The sequence below is a fragment of the Mytilus edulis genome, unplaced genomic scaffold (assembly GCF_963676685.1).
Source record: "Mytilus edulis unplaced genomic scaffold, xbMytEdul2.2 SCAFFOLD_663, whole genome shotgun sequence".
Taxonomy (NCBI): Eukaryota; Metazoa; Mollusca; class Bivalvia; order Mytilida; family Mytilidae; genus Mytilus; species Mytilus edulis.
The window spans coordinates 1429-28293 of NW_027268149.1; the positions used below are offsets into that span (position 1 = coordinate 1429).

The window sequence follows — 26865 nt, forward strand, 5'->3', positions numbered from 1 at the left end:
ATCATTTTCTATGTTCAGTGGACCGTGAAATTGGGGTCAAAATTATAATTTGGAATTATAATTAGAAAGATCATATCATAGGGAACATGTGTACTTAGTTTCAAGTTGATGTAACTTTAACTTCATCAAAAACTACCTTGACCAAAAACTTTAACCTGAACTTCGCACTATCATTTTCTATGTTCAGTGGACCATGAAATTGGGGTCAAAATTATAATTTGGCATTAAAGTTAGAAAGATCATATCATGGGGAACATGTGTACTAAGTTTCAAGTTGATTGGACTTCAACTTCTTCACAAACTACCTTGACCAAAAACTTTAACCTGAAGCGAACGGACTGATGCACAGACGGACGAACGGAGGCACAGACCAGAAAACATAATGCCCCTCTACTATCGTAGGTGGGGCATAACAAATATTATGATAAATGTAATGTGTAATTTAATTAATTACTTTAGTAAAGTAATTGTAATTTAATTAATTACAATTCAAAAACTGTGTAATGTGTAATTAGTGTAATTGATCATTTTTGCAATGTAATGTGTAATTTAATTAATTACATTCCAATGTAATTGACCCCAAGTCTGTCTGCTGCAGGAAAATTAAAGTCTATGTTAAGACTTTCAGAATAACACCAAGGTGTGTCTGAAGATATCAATGATACATTAAAAGAAGAACAATTACTTCATTCTGCCGCCAGGGCTCTTATGCGCTATGTTCTCGTTGGGTGTTTCTATGGAAAAGATGCCCGCATCGTTTCTGAAGTTCATTTGATAGTTAATTGATGAAAAATCACACAAAGGCGCTTCTGAAGCGTAAATTGTCCTTAAAGATTAAATAAATTCGTTAATGTATGGCCATTACAAAATAAATCATTTCTAAAGCAACATTCGCCCCATTACCCCCGGGATTGGCCGTGCAGTTATATCGAGAATATGGAAAAATGGGTCACAATCATTGATAGAAACTTTTTATTCACATGGATGCTTTTGTGTTTCCTATGCAGATGTAAGACTATGCCTAACAGGCATTGCCATGCACAAGTTTGCCGAAATTAAGACAGCATTAACGCTCCAGATGTCATTGTTTCAAAACACCAAGGGAGATGTTTGATACAAAAAAGTGCCGACATTATAGTCACCAACACGGAGACAATTGATAGTAAAGAACGTGTCATTCCATGGAACGAGCAGACATTCAGGTTTCTCGCTGCATTTAAGACCCATTGGTGGCCTTTGGCTATTGTTTGCTCTATGGTCGGGTTGTTGTCTCTTTGACACATTCCCCACTTCCATTCCTAATTTTATTATCAATTCACAATTGATTACCGAATGCGTCAGATGAAATTGAAGAGAGGTCAAGATAACACTTTTCAATTGACTGACAATGCATCATCGTTGGCAGCTCTTTCGTTATACCAAAGGTGAGAAATATCCTGTTCGTGATCCGATTTCTTTTAAAAATTCGACCGGGAGTACAAAAATGGATAAACCTTAACATTTTTCATGGGCAAATGTCATCAGATTACTTACAAGATTAACTTTGTACTTGCAAAGTTAAATCTTTGTGCTCAAAATCTGCGTTTGCTTTGAACAAACTATGTCCTTCGCCGAACACTTTTTTACCAGGATAATCCCACTAAGACAAGATTCATGAACCAAACTGACTTTGTTTTACACTCAACCAAACGCTAAATCAATTCAAGTCACTCTTATATCTTTTTGTTAAACCTCGCATTCGCCTCGGTTGACTATGATATTTTTGGTGTTATAACTGATCTGTCCAGATACAACTAGATACTAACTTTCACAAAATTCAAAACCTTTAGATGCAAAATTTTAAACACTATTTCAGTGCTTGAATTTTTTTTTCAAAGATAGGAAAGATATTGAAATAATTTGATAAACTTGTGCTTTATAGTTTAGAAAATAATTATGTAATATACGGTATAGTGAAAAAGTATTGGCAATATGAAAGTCTATGAATGTGAAAAGGTCAAAGCCACCTCTTCTTTTGCTTTGTCATAAATGGAAAAAAAATCAGAAGGTTCCAGATTAACGCCAATTTGTAATGGCAGCTCTTTATATAACTATTCAAATTTGTCGTTTTAACATCGTTTATATCATATACTTATGATTGAACCGTTTTTGTAGCATTCTATTGAATTCATATCAGAAAATTTCTCCTTTTTGTCCTTGTTGTTGAAATATTGATATTCTTAAGTCTGACCTTTGACCTCAATTTCACAATAAAAATGTGACTTCTTTGGATTTTTACGACCAAACTTTTTTTATTGTACACATTTTTCTCTTTCCATCGATATATACTTTAGTTATGTGTTCTCCCGGAACATTAAAGTTTTAAAAATGAACTCTGGTTGCAGTAGTATTAATACATTACCGAATTCCGAGGGTGATTATAACTTAGGAAGTCAGAAAACCTAACAAAACCAAACGCTCGATTATATCAACAAACAGAACGAACATAAATTAGCGATCATATTTCTTACGTGGTACAGGCATTTTCCGAAGAAATTAGTGAGTTAAACCTGGTTCATAATTTAAAATATTAATTGGATAAGATGTGTTTAAAAAGAGATACACCTACCGTAAAAATGATAAACAACATTACCGATGCAAATTTAAAGCGTAAAATTTATTAAAACACAAATGCATTGAAAGCTTAGTAAACCTTTGGGTCATGCCTGTAAATTACATTAATAACTTGCATTGGAACATTGTATATTTTTTATATAAAATATATAAATACATTTCAAATATTTTTTATAGAAATTTATGTGAATGTATAATTTCATATTTTCTGCGCGTTATAGATTAATTTTTACCCCGTTTGAAAATTCAGCAAATTTCTTTTTAGCAACATATATATAAGTATAGCTTCGCTAGATAGGGGTGGTTTTTTTTAAACATGGCTTTAACTTTTCAAGATTGTTGCTTTATAAGATTATTTTTTTGAAATAAATCGTTTCGTTACCGATTTAGCGCTGATCGAAATTTAATATACCACTTTTACTTTATTCTCCCTTTTTATGACAGTCTCATTTTTGAGTTGAAAAAGACAAACTAAACATTTAATCACACTAACAACTTATAATGTCGATGTTAAAATGAGCTATAACTTAACAAGTATTTATTTCTACAAACTTCTTTAATAATGCTATACTGTTAGACATACCGGATAGAACACCATAAATATTCTCAATTTTTTTTAGCTTAATTTATTTGCAGTCTATTCTACAGATTGGGTACAACCCAACTAATGAGGAGTTTTTCCCAAAAAGAGTAACAAACACTCACCTAAATTATCATTTGGCAGTCCTAATTTTTAATCTTCTTAAAATGGCACACCTTCATAATAAATGCATCAAACATTCCCAAAAATGAATAGACATATCTTTATTTACTAAGAAGTTAAAAGCATATGAAAACTTCAAAACAAATTGTCTGTTTTCCAAGCTACTTACTTTAAAAAAAAATAATAAAAATGTAGTATCTTGGGAGAAGTAATTCCATTTTCTATAGAGTGCTAATAAAAGTTATAAGACCCATTTTATGAAAATTTTGTTTTTATAGCGCTATCAAATGATGACTCAAATAAGGGATTCTTTATCAGTTTGGAATAGTTCCTCGTTTGGCAGGTTTTACCCTACCTGTTCAGGTCATCTTCTTACACAATACTTATATTATACCTAATGATTACTGGCTGTGGCTTTTAGATAATCTTATTATACTATGATACACATATACACAAAAACACAAAAAAAATAGTTTAAACAGTACCATATAAGGAAACGAATTGCCTTCTTTGAAATAGTAAACGATTTGACGATAGTTACAAAAATGTTACTTATATATACCGACCTGTTCCAATTGATTGTAATGTAATATTGAAACCCCGGCCAGCAGCCTTATCACTTCCTACAAAGCTGTCAAATTTGATGATCATTGTATTCATTTCTCCGTCAGAAGATGTATCCCAGACTTCATGGTCCGTAATACCGCATCTCCTATAAAGAATAACTATTTATATACTGATAAAGTTTTAGAAAATTGTAGCATCATTCGTTAAACAATTTGTCATAAAAATGTCAGGCAATTAACAGCAGTAGTTTAAATAATTGCTATGATCATGAAAGTTTGAAGGTCAAAACGTATGTTACTACATAATTTGCACGCGTATAGCATTCTTAACGATACGTTTTTGACTGCGACTGTGTTATGCTTCTTTGTAGGATTCACCTTGAATATTTGTTTGAATATCTTAATAATTTCATTGTTAATTAAATTATATAAGCAATTTTCTTTTATGACTTTGTTGCATACTATAGATTACATAACGTACTCTGGACCTTTGTTGGCAAGGAGGTAATAAACTATTTCTATCCAATGATAGCACGTATTTTTGCTATAGCTTATATCCATATCGGTAACAGTTGCTCTTATATGGTTGCCAGGATCTCCCTGTAAAATGATTAAGACTTTAAATAACTCAATAAAGAAATTATTTGGATTATAATTTGCTAAACTTGACTTGTATTTCGTCTACGTAAGTAGAAGTAAGAAGCAGTGATATGAGTGCCAATTAGACAACTATCCATCCAAGTCACAATGTATAAAAAGTCAAAATAAAATATGGGTCAAAGTACGGCCTTCAACACGGAGCCTTGAACAAACACAGAACAGCCGGAAACATATTATTGATATTTTACATACAACAGCTGCTATATCTTTAAAAACAATACGAACCTCTGAAACCAACTCTTACAGTAGATCAAATTCATTAATCAAAGGTAATAATACAAAAATACAAATATCGCTCTTGAATCTTCACAAATACCTCTGTTAACATGCATTCAATACTATATCCAAATATAAAAACAAAATTTACCACTGCTTATCAAATATATCATTATGTGATTTAAGTGCTTTAACAATACCTACCTGTATGAACCATACACACTTCAAACCAGTGTCATAATTCGAGGGGTAATTTGGTGACGTCAGGAAATATGTTTCACCGTCTGCTATATTAATAGTACCTCCACAATTTGCTGAAATCAGTATCAGTACATTCCTATGTCATTTCAATAATTCAAAATTACCGCCGTTTCTATCATATATAACACCAATTTCCAAATCATTTAATGATTCATTATTATCTTAAATGTATGCGTCAATTTAATGAATCTTTACTTTTTCAGGTTTCATATTTACCTATAGAAAAAGATTTTAGAAATTTTAATCTTTCATCAATACATGAAAAATGACATCTCAATGCTATCAAAACCTTGGAATAAACTTATTAACTGGATTGATTCCACTGCTGGTAGATTGTTAGTTCTCGGGTGTATCATCAAACTCAAGTCAGTGTCTGGTTACTGATATGATATAGAATATATATTTTGACTTTACCCCAATTTTGATAAATTACGATTTACTAAGAAAATAACAATTCCAAATCCATCAGGCAATACTAATTAAATTTACTGTGATTTTCTTTTTATTATATTTTATTCAGATAGCTTCCTACGTGTTTATTCATCTGTAAATTCCTTGCATGTAATTATTTGTTTTTGAGTGTTCGAGATGATGATAAATGGAGAAAAGTACTTCTGAAGCAGAAATTATTTGAAGTCTTATTTTCACGAAAGAAAAAACCACTGTATACTAGTATACATGTTAAAATGTAAAATAAAAATGTTCAATGCATCACACTGCGGTTGAAGACACTATATAATCAAAATTAACTTACAACTACTTTGATCAAGTTGTTGACAAACAGTGCCAGTTAAATCTGGAGGACAAGCACATGAACAAGTTTGATCAATAAATCCTCCGTGCTGGCAGGTAGGTGGTGAGACACACGAATCTAAAATAGTAGTACAGATAGCATGTTATTGATATAAATTTGAAAAATAGGGCAAGAAACCTCATGGTCCTTATTCTAAATTATAAAATAACTTATTTTGAAAATGCGAAATTAAGATCAATCACAAAAATATCGTTTGAAATTTTAACATAAAAAATACTATCTTTTATGAAGCTATGCCCATAATACATCTCTTATATTTGCAAACAATTTTATCATTATAAACACATAATAAATAACAAATAAGGAATATGTTCGGAAATTTTATTTTTCATTGAAGATACATATATTTATTGTATGTATGTATGAATTTTTTTTACTTTTTTTCCTCTCATAGTTGATTTGTTTTCTTCGGTTTTAGTTTAATTTTGCATATCTCCAATCATTTCGGTAAATTTTCTGATCATTAAGGGTTGGAAACCTTTAAAATACTTTACTGTAAAAATGAATCCAATTATGTTTTATACGTATCTACATATCATGTATCACATACTTTGTCAGAGAGTTTATATTGTAAAACCAAACATACAGAACACGTAATAAACACTGACATAGGTTCTATCTTGCAACAATTAAACAGTATCATTGACGATTTTCTCTCACCAGTACATCCATAAGCTGCAGTAACATCAGCAATATCATAGAAACTCAGAGTTTTACCAGTTCCTGCAAGAAACTCTTGTCTCCAGTCATGAAAGATTTCTGTTTTATCTCCATTTTTGGAGAATGACTAAAAACAACAAAAAAATACCTACCTTTAAAGAAATAAAACACAGTCTATGCATTTCATTACACAAAATATTGATGCATCTTAAGCAAAATGAAATTATAAAGGCAATATAATTTAATGCTAAAATTATTAATTTTCGTTCTATGAATAAGAAAGAAACACAAATATCTTAAATCAATTAAAAAGAGTCACGTGTATGCAACATTTTTAGGCAACAGTAGTCTATCAATCTTCATATCTCGGAAATCCATGAAGAAGACAAAGTGGCGCTAAAACTATAACCAAATGGAATCTTATAAACTCTAAAAGGGGCGAAACTTGATAAGTCGATACTGTTTTAGTTCCCTGCGATCCTCCACAATCAGTCAAAATGTAATGTTTAATTACATATTAAACTATTGTTATGTTTTCTAAAGACTTACGTTCTTTGTCTCAATAAACAACCATGCAAAATATACGAGCACCATATAATAATATGATAAGCTTTGTAGCAGTTTACTGCTGAGCAGTGGCAAGTTTTTTGGAAAATTGATATCATATAACGTTTGTCATAGGTTCTAGTTTGAAGTTGTCCATCTATGTCAAGAAAGGAAGCAAACTGTCTATTTTCGTTAGTCGTCTAAATCTCAGATTTAAATTGATATATGAAATGCCAACACTGACTAGAACGCGAGTTATAAATCAAAGTTTTAATATAACCGCCCACATTTTCCAGTATGTTTTGTAATATTTACAAAAATCACATACTACTAGCTCAGCTGGAGGATTACATTGAATCATAATATTTTTAAAAGAAACACCTTATTGAATATACCTACATATTTGCTGTAGAAAAAATTCATGGGGGCAATATTTAGTGATACATCTTGATGACTCGGTTATATATCTCTCTATATAAGGATTTATCAAATACACATTTTGTTTGAATATTACAATGTTAATGTAGATTTTGTTTTATGTTCAGTTTCAAATTCATAGAGTTTGGCAAATCTAACATAATAGTCAATGTCGAAAGTGGATAAATGCGGACTTAACATCATTTCTGATTAAAAAACAAATCACGAAAAGCCTACATTAGCCCCCGTATCAGCCAGATAGTGTAATTAAGAGATAACTGTATTGTATTCGATACATGATTACTGTTATGTTTACTATAGTAACAAAACTTTCAAAAGTGTTTAATAGAAACAACTAAAATGACAGTTTTCGGATAAATTACGATGTATTTTCTCAGAAAAACACAATTTGAATAAGTTTTCAATGTATCTATTACATAACTTAACAGAACAATTTAATAACAAGTCGACGACATAAGTGTCGTTTTAGTTGGAAATAAAAATACCACGAACGGGAAACATATAAATCGATTTGTTCCTCGATTTTAGTTTCTTCCTTTCCATAATGTGACTCAATTTCTTTTTACCAAAAATAGGTTACACTTCCATGGTTAAGAGAAAATCGAGTGCATTTATATGTTAGAGCGTGTTTGTGTTGAGTGTTTTGCCTTAAAAACGTATAATGCAAGAGTATCGATACAACATCTCACTTCAGATTCTATCATTTTTATATAGCAAGGCTACAGGTTGACTTTATAACATCAAATATTCACAGTACTAAAAAATGAAATGTATGGGTCAAGTGAAATGCCGTTATAATGATCTATAATGAATCACAAACACAGAGTAAGTGTGTTCGAATAACAAATTTTTACTAGAAGTACTTGACGACATATTGGATCTTAAAAATGCATATTCTCGAGAAAACAAATTGTACTAGTATGTGAGAATTATGGTTTATAGTCTTCAACCACTGAATTGTTTAATCTGCCCTTCCACAAAAGAATTAATTAGATTTCTTTTATAATGTTTATGACAACCGATTAGACATAAGTTTCCACGTTGAGTGAATGCACACAAGTACATTATTTGATGCTCATTAGCTAGTAGATATATTGTCTTTTAGAATACAACTGGCATATAAGGATCGTAGTTGTGCTATGTGGGTAAATTTATTGGTTTTCAAGAGTTTTAAAAATTAACAGTGCGTCATCCCTACAAAGGCTTCAATTTTTACGATTGAAAAATTAACTTGCGTAATGACGATATAACTTTGACGAAGTAGAATTCTGACGTATTTATAATTGGGATGTATTCTCAGAAATAATGTAACAGACACCCGAAAATAAAAAGAAATGCTGATTCTAAATAAACTCATCATAGATATCAGGACTATATTTTCGTTATACGCAAGACGTCCGTTACGTCTACAAAAGACTCATCAGTGACGCTCGATTCCAAAAAAGTTAATAAGGTCAAATAAAGTACGAAGTTGAAGAGCATTGAGGACCAAAATTCCTAAAAGTTTTGCCAAATACAGCTAAGGTTATCTATGCCTGAGGTAGAAAAACCTTAGTATTTCAAAAAATCAAAATTTTGTAAACAGTTAATTTATAAATATAACCATATCAATGATAATTCATGCCAGCACATAAAGTGCTGACTACTGGGCTAAATAAGACTTACATATACACCATACATTACATCGGATGCTGGATCAAATGGAGTAATGTCACTTGTTTGTCTTACATAGAAGTTAGATCCCGCTCCTTTAATAACATTGTCCATATCAACAGTCATATAGTTGTTTCGGTCCTTTCGAGCCATTTCATGCCAAGAACCAATGGCATGTAGCATTTCATGAATAATTGTTCCTTGCTGTAAAAGTAACACTATAACTTGAAATATCATAGAAAATAGGAACATTATATTATTCATAGTGTCAGGGTCTATTTGTTAATTTGTATTTTTATACCGAAATGCAATCAGTTATCTTACGAGTGTACTTAGGTGAGGTTTTGGAATTTGTGTCAAATGTTTGAACTCCTTGGTGTTTATTCATACAATACAAAGTAAAATATTTTGCCCCATAAAACCTATTATTGTTTTCATATAAGTGTTTTTTTTTTCTCGTGAATGGTCATTTACCAAAACTTTAGACGATTCTTGATTTTCTTTCTTTTGTTTTGAGACCCAAATGATACCAATGCAAATATAAGGTAAAAGTTTGAGTCAGCCTTTTCCCGCCATATTTTAAATCTCAAATATCTAGGTCCATAAACTAACAATATTTTTAGCTTATCTTTATCCGTAATTGATGCTCTACTAGCTTATAGTATCAATTTTAATTTCTTAATTTCTTAATTGTTACCTAACCTCACCCAAGTACATCCTTAATCACGAGAGTTATCGTTTTACCATGGACAACTAGGTCTAACAGACTTAACCTCTTCCGACTAGTACTTTCCATATTAGATATACGAAAGCACCTGGTGCTTTTAGTGTTATCTTTTGAATGGAGTTAGATATAGATGTTCATTTTTTTTTCACTGTAAATAAATTCAATAAGCCGAATTAAAAAATGCGCCAACGTAAATTTTTAAAAGTCTATTGTTCAGTTATGGTTATTTTTTTAAAAATTAAAATCAATAACTGCAGGGATACCCCCCCCCCCCCCCCCCCCCCCCCCCCTCGCCCTAACAATTGAACACAGACCTTACAAAATCAAAATTGAAGTTGTATTTTTGTTCTTCGTGGAATTCAATAAAATCTAAATTCTTCAAAGATAATATTACCCTTTTTCTATAAAACCTATTCATACCTTGCCTTTTTTTAAAGAAATATTGAGTATCATTTCAATTATTTCATTTGAACTGAAATTGTAAACTATATATAATGCTTTAAGGTAGCACAATACAAAGATTTTTTTCACTCCAAATCAGACAACTTTAAACTAATGTAATTCATTTCATCCTTTTTTATATTTTATAAATGAGGTACCAAAAGAAAGAAGAAAGATTAATCTTTCAAATTGTGATAATTTCATTATGACGTAATTATTACATATTTAATTATTATGTAATTAACTGCTATATTGTGATGTCTACACTTGAATGCATTTAGCTTCTTTGTTCTTCATAGCATCCCAAAATATTCTCAAGGTTCTTGTACAACACAGCTTGACCTCCAAAACTGTGTCTCAGATTTCCAAAAACATCAATAGAACAAATTTTATACCCAATTGAATTTGATGGTCTCTTATGAATTGATGTTGCAAACTTCATTGAAGATTTATGAGAGAATAAAATGCAATAGGAAAAATCTGAGACACTGTTTTGGAGGTCAAACTGTGTTGTGCAAGAATCTATGAAATATTTTGGGATGCAATGAATAACAAAGAAGCTAAATTCATTCAAGTATGGAAATCACAATATGGCAACTTATTACATAACAATTAATTATGTAATAATTATGTCATAATGAAATTATCACAATTTGAAAGATTAATCCTTCTTCTTTCTTTTGGTACCTTATTTATAAAATTTAAAGAAAGATAAGTGGAATTACTTCAATTTAAAGGTGTCTGATTGGGGATGAAAAATCTTTGTATTGTGCTACCTTAAAGAGGACATATTGTTATATTTGAATGTCCCTTGGCATCTTCTGTTTTTCTCTAATATAAAGACAATTGTATTTGCTGATGTAAATCATATTATTTGAAATGAGAATGACAATGAAAATAATCGTTTTGCTAATTGTCAAAGAAACAAAAAACATAAATATCCAATACATACGTTTACACAGCTGTTAGCCAATCCTATTATTTGTGGACTTTTCGAAACTTTACCAACAAACGAAATGCATTTTCTACAAGTAGTAAGAAATCAAATGATTAAAAGTATGGGTGTGAATAAAAATCTGTATATAAAGCTATAACAGGTATTTGATAACGAGATATACTAGTGTAAACCATTGATTAGGTATCCTTGAGTTATCAAAATTAAATCATGGTTAACTGTGGTATAGTACAGTGTTCTTGCAGTCCGTTTTAAATGGGAACGTTTAAACTGATGCCTCGTGTAGGACTATTTTCAACGATGATGTACGATAAAAAAAAAAATAGCGACAACTATTCGTGGATATTTATAACTGTAAATCAAATGTTTGAATCTAATATATTATTGTTTACCAGTAGCAAAAATGTTTTCGTCTTTCATCCCAAATCAATTTGGGATAATATCATGGAATTTTACAAGTGAGAGGTTTCGCTAACTATAAAACGAGATTTAATCCACCATTTTCTACTTTAGAGATATGAAAGTTGTTGTTCATTCGTTTGATGTGTTTGAGCTTTTGATTTTGCCATTGGATTATGGACTTTCGGTTTTGAATTTCCTCGGCGTTCACTACTTTTTGTGATTTTTCTTTTTGGTAGAATTTTCCTATTTAGAATTTTGTTCAAAGAAAATTGTTACGATTTGACCACCGTTACAGCATTGCTATAACTATCAAGAATACCAGGCTTTATCTAGTTTCATGAATTGTTAGATCTTATATAAGTCAGAAATAAATAATTAAAAGGATTTAACGTATTTAGCTTCCTGAAGAGACGAACACAATGTGGTCCTCTTTAAAAAATTCTGTGGCTATTTTTATTCCATGTTAAAGCTAGCGGTCGTCCTATTTATAGCCTTACTGTGAAATAGTGTGCTTAAAGTAAATGAATTACGACAAAGTGAAAGGTTAAGACGCATGTACAACTAGTTCAACCCAACCACATGTTGTTCCTGTACAAAATCATACTTTCTGGCATCTGCTTTCTTCGGAATAAGTGTTACAGGATTAGGGTTATGGTGGTTGATGTAGTCTGTTATACTGTGCGGTATTGTTTTTGATTTTTGTTATCATTAGTGATAAGTTATTAGTATCTTTGACACATTAAATGATGTTCCTATATAAACTCACGCATGAGTAACGAATTCAACGTAGTGAATATGAGTATTAATGTCATATGGTATCCACTTTACACATGTTTTTTATTAAACTCTGCTATTGCATCAATAATTCGTATTCTCTGTTTAGCATCTGCAAATACAAAATTGTCTTCATAATTATATGTTTTATCTGGCTTTGCCAGAAGGAGAAAGAATAATGATACTATTGGGTTTTAGCTTTATCTATAAAGCAAATATGTCAAAGACGTTTTCTGAAATGATTTAGTAAACAGTATTTTACTTGTGAAAAAAGTCAAACCAAATAAACATCGGCAAATAAGTGAAACTAATAAGGTATTAAAGGATAATGAATAAGATAAACTAAATATATAACTATATTCATTGATAAAGGTGTCCTCGAAAATTGCGAGGCCATATTCTAGTGTCGAATATTAGAATTATCAAACATGATGAAAGTAACAATGAGATATATCAGAGTATTGTGTTTAAAATAAAATAAAATTTAAAGAAACCAAATAGATAAAAGAATTTAAAGAATAAAAAAAAAAAGATAGCCAAACAAACAAAACTAATTAGATATAAAGATTAATTATAAATTAGATAAATAAAGAAATCTGAATTGTATAAATTGATAAAGATGTCATCGAGATAGTACTGTAAGGGTCTTTCCGATTGTCGAATGATCAATTTGATTCGAAACCTTAAATTTACACATCCCTGCTTCATAGTGACAATTTGCAAAATATAAGAAGAGTTTACCGACGTTTTAAAACTTATTTGGGAAAAAAGTACCAAGCGTACCAGAAGAATTCGATTTGACTCAAAATTAAACGGTACTGATTTCATCTAAATGTTACCTTTGTGTCATCTCTTATGAATGCATTACAAGCCACGCTCACAAAAACGTTACACTAGGGTATTTGACACAATCAATGAATTTACAAATTACACCATGAAAACGAAATTGTAATATTTAAGACACAATCAATAAATTTACATTAACAGCCCGAAGCACGAATATGGAACCGTAAACTTCTTGGTTAACATGGCCTTGGTTTTGCGTCTTTGTCATCGAATTACAGTTTTTATTGTCATTATAAAAAAATATTTGTAAGGTACTCCGATAAGTTTTAAATGTTAATCTGTGTCGGGTCAAAGACTTGTAATTCCATAAATTCGATTTTAATGCAAACAATGTATAGATTTAAAAGGGGACGAAACCTTTAACGGTAGAAAAATCAATAAAAAAAATTTAAAAAAAAATATATAATTTCTAATGAACTAATAAACTCAAAATCGTTAACTTTTTTTTATAACTTTTTCATTTTCCCGATTTTTCGCAGAAATCTATTTCTTTTTCGTTTTCGGTCTATTTTATCAGGAGACTTTGAGTAACAAAGAACCAACATCGTTGTGCTATTTCCGTTTTTTTTAACATTGTAATTTGTTATATTTAAGAAAAAATGTAATTGATACGGACTTCGTATCTTGTCACAGGTAACGCATGTCTCCTATTAAATTATTTAACTGATAATCATGTTTACACCATGTATTTAAATTATGCAAGCATTAATTTCCAGATTTAACAGTGGACACTTCATTTGAATTAATGTTTGAAAACGAGACTTGTTGACTGAGTTTGGTAGAAGACCAAAAGCTATACAAAATGTCTTTTTTTATCTATTTGTTTCATTTGGTAACTAATAATACATGTATGTATGTTTATGATAAAATATAATAAAATGTACCGTTTAAGTCTTAAATAAGAATCAACTTACTAAACGCTGCATTAATCTCATAAGGAACAATTCCATTCGGCCAAAAACTAAAAGTCCGGAAAAAATTTCTCTTAGATGAAGCCTTAAAAGAAACGAATATATACTAACATTAAAATAATAAGAACTGTGAGCACGGTAATCTGTTTTGTTTACCGGTTCCCTTTAAGTCATGTGTTAATTTCATTTACATTCATTACGAGATGAAGAAGTAATGGCGAGAAAAAATTTCAATGCCGGTATCTATTTTGAAATGTTTGAGTTTATGCATATCTTAATTACATAACATTTGGAAATTTTATGTATTTGCAAATTTTATCTTTTTCTTTGTTGACATATTTGTTTTTTTATAGTGATTTAGGTCATTACAAAATATTGACTGTTATACCCCTAATTTTACATTGTTACCTAGTATGTGTGTTTGTTTTATTCACACATTGTTGTAATTATATCTGAATTTGATCTTCTAGCACATAGGTGAGAGGTTTAGCTCGCTATAAAGCAAATTATGAATTATCTAAACAAGCTTTAAAAGCAATTATTTTTTTTATACTCTTGGGATGCTCGATACGCTTTTTTTTCGGAACTAGACGACAATGATTTATTTTTTATTTCATATTGCTATAAATTTTTGTCATTGGCGGTTAGAAGATGCTGACAGCAATTGCAATATGTTTCGCCTACTCACATGAACAAACAGGCGCGTAGCTGCATATACGCTAACACGCAGTTGCGTGCACATCGATTCGGCATCCAAAAAAAATATGGCAAAATAAAAATATAAATTAAATGATTAAAGGAAACACATATGTTGTCACTTTTTTTTGATAAATGAAATGTCATTAAATAACGGCATTTGGTTTCAAAATAAAAGTTTTATTGGAGATCATGACAAAATCGGACAGTAACTTGTATCTTTTACAAGATTTGAATTTGTTATACTCAGTCTACATTTTACTGAGTACGGTTTATCTGTTTGGAATGAGATGTACCAATCGGCATTAGATTTATCAGATCCCGAGGTGATGTGTTCGACAGACAACAAGACCCAATCACCCTTCAAACACGCCAAAACAGTATTGAAAGTCTCATTATATTTTGCGTTCAAAGATCATATGATAATGAAACTGGAGAGTGGAGTCGCGTCTGGTATTATTAGAAAATCGCTTCTTTGCGCCGTATCTGCTTCCTTGTGTTGTTGGAAATATAACAAACGAAGAAATCTCTGAGACATACGAAACTGACCTGGCATGTAATTTTGACGAATTCAATTGGGAGGTCGCTCGATGGCGAACACGTACGCTGATTTATAACACCTCGCGAGTGCTACCGTGGAGATATATCAAGGTACTACGTCTGTTGAAAACTTGCAAATGTACGATCAACAATGAACAACGACAGGTTATCATCGCTAGCATTACTGCATCGGGAATTCAGTGTTAATATTGACAAAGTAATAGAGAAGTTCGTTTCTGCCTAGACCCGAAGAGCAGATTTTGGACAATTTTGAGTAATGTGTTGTTTATGTATTCAATTTACCATGATTTACTCTATTCAGAAGATTAATTAATAGTTTTCATTCATATATTGTTTATAAGTCCTTTTTACATGTAGCTCCTCTTTTAACCGTCCTATGACCGAAAACCGAAAAAAAAAAAATCTGCAGAAAAGGGTCCCAAAATTTTTTCGCCTCGCTACGCTCGGCGGGAGTTGCTTGCACTTCGTTTCGTTCTAGCTACGCCCCTGACAAACTATGAACTGACGGTGTGTGCTGACTACATGACGGCAATGAAAATCGTTTTGTCGGAATTTCCTATTCTAGTTCTGTTTTAACAATTCAAGTTGACCTAAGATTCATTCAACTGTGTTCGATGTATATATGTATACTAGATAACAAAGAAAAACGATACAAGGCAATGCATGTTCCATATTTGACGAAATTGTATACAATACACCAAGGTGAATAATTTCCCTATCGGCCTAATTTTTACAGAATATTATTTGCTCATTAAACCCATTGATTTAAGGCAAAAAGTCGGGGGTTTTTTTAGTAAATTTTTGTAAATTCAAAATTCGTTTTTCACCCAAAAATTCAAAACTTAACACTTTTAAACTTAAAAAATGTCTGCTTGAAATGTTGAATGCCTTTGTCGATATTGGAATACTTAATTCTCTTCTTCGAAATCAAGTTCCGATTCTTGTCATCATTTTCTATAATACCTCGGTATTTTCTAACTTTCCAATTTGGTCAAATTCTTTTAATCATATGCATTTGCTTTGTAAATGAATGTTTTTCGTTGCAGTTTTCTTATATTTGTTATATTTCATAATAAATCGTAGTTCAAACTTGTGTATCGTTTCTTTTGTTGACTAGGATATAAACATTTACGAAATCAAATTGGAAAGGAAGGTGAGGATTCAATTCTTTTGGACCCATTATGAAACGGTCTCTGCATGTTAAAAAATTCTTGAACATCTCTTTGATATAGCCTAATACGAAGCTGAGATTCTGTCCTTATCGTTCATACTGTATTTTCCAGAGTCAGCCCAAATGTTTTTTCCGTCATCATATATTAAATATTGTTCTTTTATATTCATATCACTAGACATTACTTGAATAAATCTTTAAAATCTCAAAATCTTTAAAGAAAACCACTCACAGAAGGAGGGGCCGGATGGTAGTCTAAGTTGTCTGCAATGGCATTCGTTTTATCTTTGATATGACGTCCAATGGGCTAAAACAGAGAAAAAAAAATGTCATTAATATGGTTATGGTAATAAAGGAAAAACGCAGACATGCAAAAATATCATTATGTGGTAACTGTGCTATTGAATCACTTTTAAATTAGTCATTGTTATTCTTTTATAGCAACACTATTTTGAAGGTGACACCTATAATAACGTGTAAACCAACTACAAATCTTTCATATCAATTTAAATGTAACATGTGATTTTGTCAAAGAGAATGCAGTGTATATAAAGTGCGAATCCAGTCAGTTCATTTTCACTGTTGTATGCGAGTATCTTCATTGTAGAATAAAGGATCATGGTAAAACTTTATTTGTTTACGTTTTGAAAATACCAAAATAATTGATTTGAAACTAAATTTTAACATATTTTCATTATGATGTGCCTTTTTAATGTAAAATAACAGTATTGAAGTTCAAATATGTGTTATAAAAGCAACATAACATAGAATATCAGTTATTAAAAGCGATCCATTTTCACTATAGATGCGATTAATTATCACTGTATGGCATTCATTTCTGATGTAGAATTTTCGAAAATGCGATGAATTTTTGTTGTAGATTAATGTTATAATTAGACTTGCAACAAATGAAAAAACTTATTTGATTACTTTGATATTTATATCTATTTATAACTTGTATATGTCTATAGAAACTGGCTGGCCATTTATACGTTTTCCCACAGTATTGACATGTGTGAACTGTAAACTGAAATGTTTCCCCGCAATGTTTTTTTTTTCCGGATCGTATATTGCTATGATGTCGTTATTGTCTGCGTCGTCCGAAGATCCATTTGGTTTCCGGACAACTTTAATTTAAGTGAATGGATCTATATAAATTTTAAAGAAGGTTCAATACCACAAAAGGGAGGTTGGGATAATGTTGGGGATGATGGTTCCAACCGTTTACGAAAAAGGGGCATAAAAGAAGCATGTTTCTAGTTTCAGGATAATTACTTGTGTATAAGAATTTTGATTGTTCTGAAATTGTACCACAGTGTTCAATACCACAAGTAGAATGTTAGGTTTCATTTTAGGGTTATGGTACTAACAGTTTAGGAATGAACAAAAAGGTACAAAAACAATCATGTTTGTAGTTTCAGGATAATTACTTGTATGTACGGTTTTGGATCTTCTTCGCACTTTCACAAAGGGAAGACTGGAATTTTGTTCGGGGATAATTGCCCAAAACATGCAGAAATTAGGGGCAAAAGAAATGGCAAAACAAATATTTTTCTATTTTCCTGACAATATATTGTGTTCAAGTATATGGACCTCTCTAAAATTTTACTACAAGGTTCATTACCAGAAAGGAAAGACTGGGATTTGGTTTGATGGTTATTTATCCTAGAAGGAAAACAAAATGTTAGGGACGGGAAGAAACTTTCAGTTGCACAGTATTGCGCATACGATTTAAGATCTTCGACCAAATTAACCTTGTGTCAGAAACCTATATAACGTCATAAATTTGCTTAAATATTATGTCCAAATTTGCCCCAACTGTTCAGGGTTCGATCTCTGCGGTCAGCGAAGCATTTTAATGTTTTACTATAAAACGAGCAGATGTGATTAAAAGTTCCTGTTGCTTTCTTCATATGGTAAGCTATGCCAGCATAGGCGTATCCAGGGGGGGGGGGCGCTTTGAAAAAATTGGTTGATTATATAGGGAATCACTGAAGCATGCATGACTTGAGCCCCTTTTAGGTCAGCCTTCGGGCCCGCCTTACAAAAAGTTCTGGATCCGCTACTGCCCAGTTCTGTTTTAGAAGTGTTTGGAACAATGAGTACAAATCAGGTACTTATTGAGAAGTCTTAAAATTTTAATTCACACTGGTCACATTTGTTTAACCCATTAGTGGGGATCTTCTTATGCCTGGGAAAACAAACTACCCATTTTGTCTTGAAATGACAATACGTGCATTTGTATGAAGACCCCTCCTTAACTTTAGTCCTTTTTTCTGTGATTCATCTTCACTTGCCTCCCCTATTGTTGAGCCCCCAAATGCTTGAACATCCATATTCTGAAGGAAAGATAGTTTTTAGCTCGATTGTTGCTTGCATGTTCTTTACTGTATAGAATGAAACGACAATGTGACATATAATTATCCAAAGTCATTAAAGCTTGAAATGCAAGTCAAGTTGTGTAGGGCACACTTTATTTGTCAAAAACGTATACTGATAAAAGTTGCATTGGAACATGATGTACGTGTTGTAGATCACCCTTGATACTTCCGCAGAGGTCGAACCCCGAACAGTTCGGGGTAAGCATGTACACAACATTCAAGCTAGACTTCATTTTTGATGAAATAAAAAAAAGTTGAATTTCGGACCCTTTGGGCCTCAATGTGGACCATTTCGATAACTTGGCTCAAAACACCAAAATTCCAAATTTAAAAACACGGTAAGATTCAGGATTCAAACGTACCCCAAATATTCAACTGTTGTTGAAATCCAAAAGAATTTATTTCTTGACAGTTTGAACCCCACAAACTTGTTAAATGGGCCAAAATTGAAAAAAAAAATAATAAACACAATCATGTATGGATTCAGCCTACAAAGAACCTCAAATTTTGTTTTGGACCCTGTGGGCCAATTTAAAACCGGACCTAAAATCAAAAATCTTACTTCAAAACCTCATTGAAATTGGTCAAGAAGTGATTTATAAAAAAATATTAGAAAGTATAGTTGTTTTTATCCCATTCTATTTCGATAAACATGCGAGATGTACGTATTCAGTGATGAAGTTTCAATGAATTGGATAAATATAACTACATTTAAATAAAGATTCTGATGAATTATAAAAAAATCTATGACTTGCTTCTTCTGATTGGTAAATAGACCCATACTCGAAATACCAATGATAACATTTGTTTGCACATGCGTATGACTACTGCAGAAACATGAATTTTATCAAATTGGCATGCATTTGAAAATATTTTGCATTAATCTAAAAACTCTTTCAATTCTGAAATGATCCACATATTGTTATATTATGACAACGATGTGTTTTATTTGAAATCAATATTAATTCTATTGAATTTATCGGAGTGTTCAATCAAACTTTTCATCTCAAAGTCAGCACTATCAAATCCTTTTCTTACTTTAATTATTGTTTGTGCAAGTCGACAGAACTTGGAATTTAATGCATAAAAAATTAATAAAATTCATACAGTGAAAATGCACCGCATATACAATACTAATGAATCGCTCTACAATGTAAATGAAAGTAAAGTTTCATTATTCAACAGTAAACATGACTCGCATAAAGATAGCATCATAGTTGAATTCAATACAATATGAGCAAACTGAATAACAAAAGCTATTCTACGTTATACAACATTAATAATTGTGTTGTAATGAATATTTTTTTGCAACTCCATCTTTCCTGCTAGTTTTTAATCACCTGCACGATTTCTTCGTAAAACGTCCTAAATATTCACCTTTTTCGATATATATTTCATGTATGGATGGCTCCCGGCGCGATAAAAACCCGTTCCCATCTCTTACTTTGCATAACTTGTATTATTTATCACTAAATATAATACATGTGAACAATTTTCTTCATTTTCTTCAAAAATCATAATTTTTTCGTCTGTTTATTTTACCATTCTACATCAGAAATGCATGGCATATACAGTGAAAATGGTATTTTAGGATCCGCACTTTACATACACTGGAATGTATATCATCAGAAACCGCTTTTATATGTACAAAAAGGAATATTTTATCGATGCAATGTTCAATGTAAATATTTCGTATATATTGCGTCCAAAGTGGGGAACGCTAAAACCCAAAAACTTGAAATCCTAAGACGTTTAAGTAAATATAAGAAAATGAAATTGAAATCGACAACAGTATTGGGACGATTTACACGTTTGATACCAATTCAACTTCTATGTGTTTAAGTAATAACTTTCTTCTGGTACGTGAACGACCAAATGTTTAAATGATAAAAAAAAAAACGTTTATGAGCATCATAACTCAGAGTATGTACAATACATATATATCAAGTCATCATCATCAAACAATTTTAAAAACTTTAATATTTTAAGTATATTCACAAATTTTATAATTTATTGATAATACCCAACTATCACCATTGAATCTAACAACCTCATTTCAAAGAAGATACCCAAAGACCAAGAAGGCATTCAAAAACAATAATGAAAAAAAATAGTGTTTTAAATTTAAAATGAACATACTTTTACATTATATTATTTATGTTACACATGTTACAGTTAAAGGTTGCGAGGACTTCTTTGCTATTTTTGGTGATAACTTGGCATTCCTCCGTGGAGGTTTTTTCAACAATTTAAATAAATAATTTTCAAGAATCTATGTAAAAGAGGGACGAAAGATACCAGAGGTAGAGTCAAACTCATTGATAGAAAACAAACTGACAACGTCATGGCTGAAAATGAAAAGACAAACAGACAAAATATAGTACAGAAGACACAACATAGAAAACTAAAAACCAAGCAACACAAACCCCACCTAAAACTTGGAGTGATCTCAGGTGCTCCGGAAGGGTAAGAATATCATGCTCCACATGTGACACCCGTCGTGTTGTTTATGTTATAACAAATCGGGTACAATAGTATAATACGGTAGGTCACACTCGTGAAAAGGGAAAGAAGGAACATATCCGATAGTTTACACTTATATAGTATTACTAGATTTCTCATTTGAATTAATTTACACTTGATTATGTCGTGGCTTTTCACATTTTATGGATGTTTATAAAGGCCGTGTGCTTAGCTATCTTAATATAATAATATAAAATAAAAATTGTTGAAGGCCGTACGGTGACCTATAGTTGTTAATGTCTGTGTCATTTTGTCTCTTGTGGACAGTTGTCTCATCGTCAATTATACCATATCTTCTTTTTTCTATTGAATAGTTGCCTTTCTGTATCATATAACATCTCCTTATTTTCATATAAAGTTTGCTTAAAGTATTTCAAATGATAAAATGAGGGTTACTTTAAAACTGAATACATATATTATCTATGAAATAAATTGTACCTGGTGTATTTTTCCGTGGTCATCAATACTCATTCCATTGAATAAAAACGCCAAATCCGAATCAGGGTCAAGATCCTGTGAAAAAAATAAAACAAAATCAATGTTTTCAAGAGGAAATCGATCTTCAAGTATTGTTTTGCTGTGTCGACATGTTCGAATGTCTGAGAACCTTTTTTGAGAATGGTTGAACCTTGGTTTGTTACGATCTGAGTCAAAATAAAAAAATAAACATGAAAATTTTTGACCCAGACTCTTGTCGGGAGTTTACTAATACATCTAAAAAAATATATAAGATCAATATCAGACGAAAGCCATTTTTTATTACGTTTTAAATGATTTCTAAAAAGATATCTCTATATAATGACGCGCTGAATGTTATGGCAATTCTACACTTTTAGATCCAATGTGTTTTTAGATTATTTTAGTTTATAAGATTACTGTCTCAAGAAAGTACTCCGTTATTGATCTTTATTTTCTTAAAAATGCATCTATATTAATTTGATATAGGAAGATGTGGTGTGAGTGCCAATGAGACAAATCTCCATCCAAATAACAATTTAAAAAAATTAAACCATTATAGGTCAATGTACGTCATTCAACACTGAACCTTGGCTCACACCGAACAACAAGCTATAAAGGGCCCCCAAATTACTAGTGTAAAACCACTCAAGCGGGAAAACCAACGGTCTAATTTGTTTGAGTCTACAATCATTGCATAGATACCTGAACATTAGACAACAAGCCCTTTCGTATGATAATAAATTCCTTGAGTTGCTATTTATTTTGTTACTTTAATTTGTCACTCCGAAATCGATTTACGATATTTTTAGTTACTCGTGCTAAAATCCAATGATGAATTATTCACATATTATGGTTAACTTTATGATTTTGCATGCGACTGTCATTCAATTGAAAGCGTGAGCTATCTATAAAAACCACACATTTCTACATAAGGATATATATGTACTAAGCCAGGAATATGCTTTATTTTCGTTATATATATTTGAACTTTTAATTTTGCAATTTGTCCAGTTACTTTGAATTTTCCAAATTTGATTTTTTCTTGAAGTTCGGTATGTTATAATTTTACTTTTGGTAAGATGCGTTGTAAAGTTGTTTGAAAGAAATGACTTCACCACTAATCGGATGTATACTTTTAAGCGTTCTTTTTCGTCGAGTTGGCAAACATCGCTGTTTGATGTTATTATAAGAATTTACATGTTTATTTAATTATATTGCAAGATTCGCTTTTTACTTTGATATCTTAGAATCTATTTAAGGTTCTTCATTTCGCTTCGTGGTGGCTTAACATTCCCCATTTCCTTTCTCAATTTTAATGCCATAAGAATGTTATGGACATCTTATATTCCAATATTAATGTCATTACTTAAATCATCGTTTTGTTATTAGATTTTATTAAATGAGATTCTGTTTTTACAAATTGAAAAAAAAACGTTAAAATTGGCCACTCATCATCAGAGGAATTTTTTTATTACAGTGAGTTGACTATGGGTGTTACTGTAAAACTTTACCTATAGCTCAACCTGTTTTTAAAATTGACAATACAATAGGGACATTTAAATTGACCAGTTGGTATTGTTAGATTAAAATCTACCTTAATTCTACCTGTATTTTTTTATTTACCAGTTCCAACCTTACAGCATGCTTTTTTCATGAATTTTTTCTTTACCTAGGATTTTTCTATTCAAAAATTGATAGGGAAATAAATAGTTTTGGTTTACATTGTTTTAAATCCCTGATATATATGATTTATCTAATTTTGACCTAAATTTCTAAATCAGTAAAAGATTCAATTAACTACGTGTTTTAATATGTTTAATGTAAACTGTTTTTACATGCTAAATCTTTCTTTAAAATTCTAACCCTTATACTTAGTATGGTCCAGCTGCCAGTGAAACAAGAAATAGCTGTTCAGGTGTTTACAGTTAAATTTTCAGATGTATATTTTGTTCATTTCTTCACATGACCCTTCAAGATTTCCATTTAGGATTATTATTTGCAATGTTTGAAATCTATTGGCATCATTGTGCATACAATATTGGATTTATTTTATTTGAATTCACTTCTCAGACTTTTTATAGTAATTTTGCTTCTTAAAATGAGATTTGTTTTTTTCAAGAATTTATTGCCATGAAGGTATCAAGGAAGAAATAATTCATTCGAAATAACTTTGGAGTATACCTTGCAGTGTTTTTTCTTTGAAATCTACTATTATGTTAGTACGACTTTTCATAAGTATTTTCATAAGATGGGATTTAGTTATGTTTCAAATTTCAAAACTGGAATTCAAGTAGGAGATATAGTGTGAGTTCATCCAACATGTTTCTGTGGCTTTAAATGTGATTTTAAAAAAAATCATTTTTTATTTTGGGATCTATTACAAACTTAAGATAATTCACCTTTTTAATGGGATCTTGGAAATGAAATAAAAGTTGAATTAATGCAGTGGATATAGTCTAAATCTAGTGAAAAAGTGAAAAATGAAAGTAAAATATTCTAAAATATTCCTAACGTGAGGATATGTTTTAAGTGAATGTGAAATTATAAAATTCTGGATCAAATATTGTTTAATTAGAAATTTATCATAGGAAATGAAATAAAAATGTATACCTTTGGATATAGTAAAATCAAGTGAAATAGCAAAAAAATATGAATAATATTTAACAAAATATTTGTAAAGTGAGGATAACTATTTGAAATATAGTAATTGAAATGGGGAAAAAATTACAAGATTCTGAATTATGTAAAGATTCTGCACCTTTTTAATTTGGATGTATATCATGGGGAGTTAATCAGAATATATACTATGGATTTAGAAAAAAATCTAGTGACGTAGTGAAAAATGAATAACATTGGGATTTTTTTTAAATCTTTGGAACTGTGGATGAGATGTCAAATATCAGTGTCAATAAATAAATAGAATTGTTTATTAAACCTATGATTTTGATATTTGAGGATTTAAAACAATGAAAACCAAAACTTTTTTCTTCCCTATCAAAAGAAAAATCTTCGGTAAAGAAACAATTCATGAAAAAAGCATGCTGTAAGGTTAGAACTGGTAAATAAAAAAACTACAGGTAGAATCAAGGTAGATTTAAATCTCACAATACCAACTAGTCAATTTAAAAGTTCCTATTGTATTGTCAATTTTAAAAACAGGTTGAGCTATAGGTAAAGTTTTACAGTAACACCCATAGTCAACTCACTGTAACTCTACTTGAAATAAGACAACTCTTTTTAAATAACATGTATATTATATATCGAAAGTATGACGAATATATGACGAAGTAATAATCTTTCAATTTTAAAACCTTTGATAGAATTCAGTTCAATCTCCTACTTTAGATTAAATTGAGGATAACTACTAGAAGTTAGCAAAATCCTTTAAATTTACTTCCCGCTATATTGATGATGTTCTCTCACTTTCATTTTTTGCCATGGCGTTGTCAGTTTATTTTCGATATATGAGTTTATCTGTTTTTTTTGTATCTTTCGCCCTCTTTTTAACTACTTATTTCGTTTCCAAGAATAATAGATTTAAAAACATACCGTTGGTTTATCAAATTTGTACCCCTCATCGAGACCCTTTGCCTCCGTGTTTTGTTCCTCGTCAAGTGTCCGTAAGTTTTCCGTAAGTTGTGGGTTGCCTTGAAAGGCCTTATCATTGCTGATATAGCTTTCGTCTTTATCCTGTAATTGCCTGTGTTGACTTATCTGAAATAATCGTATCATACAATGCAATGTCATATATTTAATCAAGGTCACACTTATCAAAGTATAAATCCAATTAAAAATTGAGTAAAAAGCTTTATACACAGAAAAAAAATACCAAAGTACTGTACGATGAACGGGGTTTTCTTCTATTCTTCAAAACATCTGTAAGACATTTTTTTACTAAGTATACGGGAAATATATAAGCAATAATTGAAAATAAGACATGAGTAAAATTAGTTGTATGAATTGACGTAAAACAGGATTCCACGGATTTTGATGGTGGAACATTAAATTATAATGATAGCCTTATATAACGTCTTTTTCGTATTACTAAAATAATGAGATTTCGTATTACTTTTATCGAGACAACTCCCTTGAATAACATATAGACAATAATGAACGTTTAGTTCAAGTCTTATATATACTATCATAGCATACGTTTCTATCAGTCACAGTAGCCTTTGAGCAATACAATAGTTTTAAAAGTATGCATCAAATTAAAGAGATAACGAAATTGGGATTAATCTATAAAGGAAAGTATTATTTCCTGCATGTATGACGTTAACTCGCTAATATATTTTATAGATAACCACACTATTTCACGAGACAAACTAGCTTCAATTCTGAAGGCGCGTAATATGTGATAAATGTAATAAAATATACCATAAGCTGCAACATTCTCGTAGCAGCCACCAATTTTCCCTATGAGATACAAATGATGAAGCTCCGGGTCGGATCTAGGGTGTTTAATATGGCCATAAAAGTGAACAAATACCACAGAGTGTAGATATACTTTACACATTTTGGAAGAATAAATGATCAAAATGATATCTCTTTCGATCAATGAGGAACGTGCACCCTCTATTCCCACTTGAACCCTCAACTGAGCTAGTTTATCTATGGAGATATTGAGCGGAGCTATTGACTATCTTTAATTTAATCTTTAAACACATATACGCATGCACAATCTACACTTTTAAGCAAATTATAATCTAATTTGATAAATGAATCAGTTAATTTTAAACCCGATCAAGATAGTTTGAATGTTAATCCTTGCTATTAATAGACCCCCCATTATTATTATTATCTAGTTTAAGAATGTTTTACAAACTTACCTCACGTAATTGTCTTCCATAAATGTTATCAAGTTCATTAATGGTTTTTGCTACTTCTT

The 26865-nt window shown here is 30.9% G+C and overlaps 1 protein-coding gene across 1 annotated transcript; it reads right to left on the minus strand.

Annotated features, from left to right (window-relative positions):
* Window positions 1–3882: 3882 nt before the first annotated feature.
* On the minus strand, window positions 3883–26865 carry LOC139506908 (protein SpAN-like; the record flags this gene model as incomplete). Its single annotated transcript, XM_071295578.1, is given in 13 exon segments — window positions 3883–4028; window positions 4364–4482; window positions 4963–5072; window positions 5774–5890; window positions 6494–6620; window positions 9143–9334; window positions 11251–11323; window positions 12422–12541; window positions 14190–14271; window positions 16847–16921; window positions 21957–22031; window positions 25527–25691; window positions 26807–26865. Coding segments are annotated over 6 exon segments (790 nt in total), but the record flags the coding sequence as incomplete, so codon positions are not given.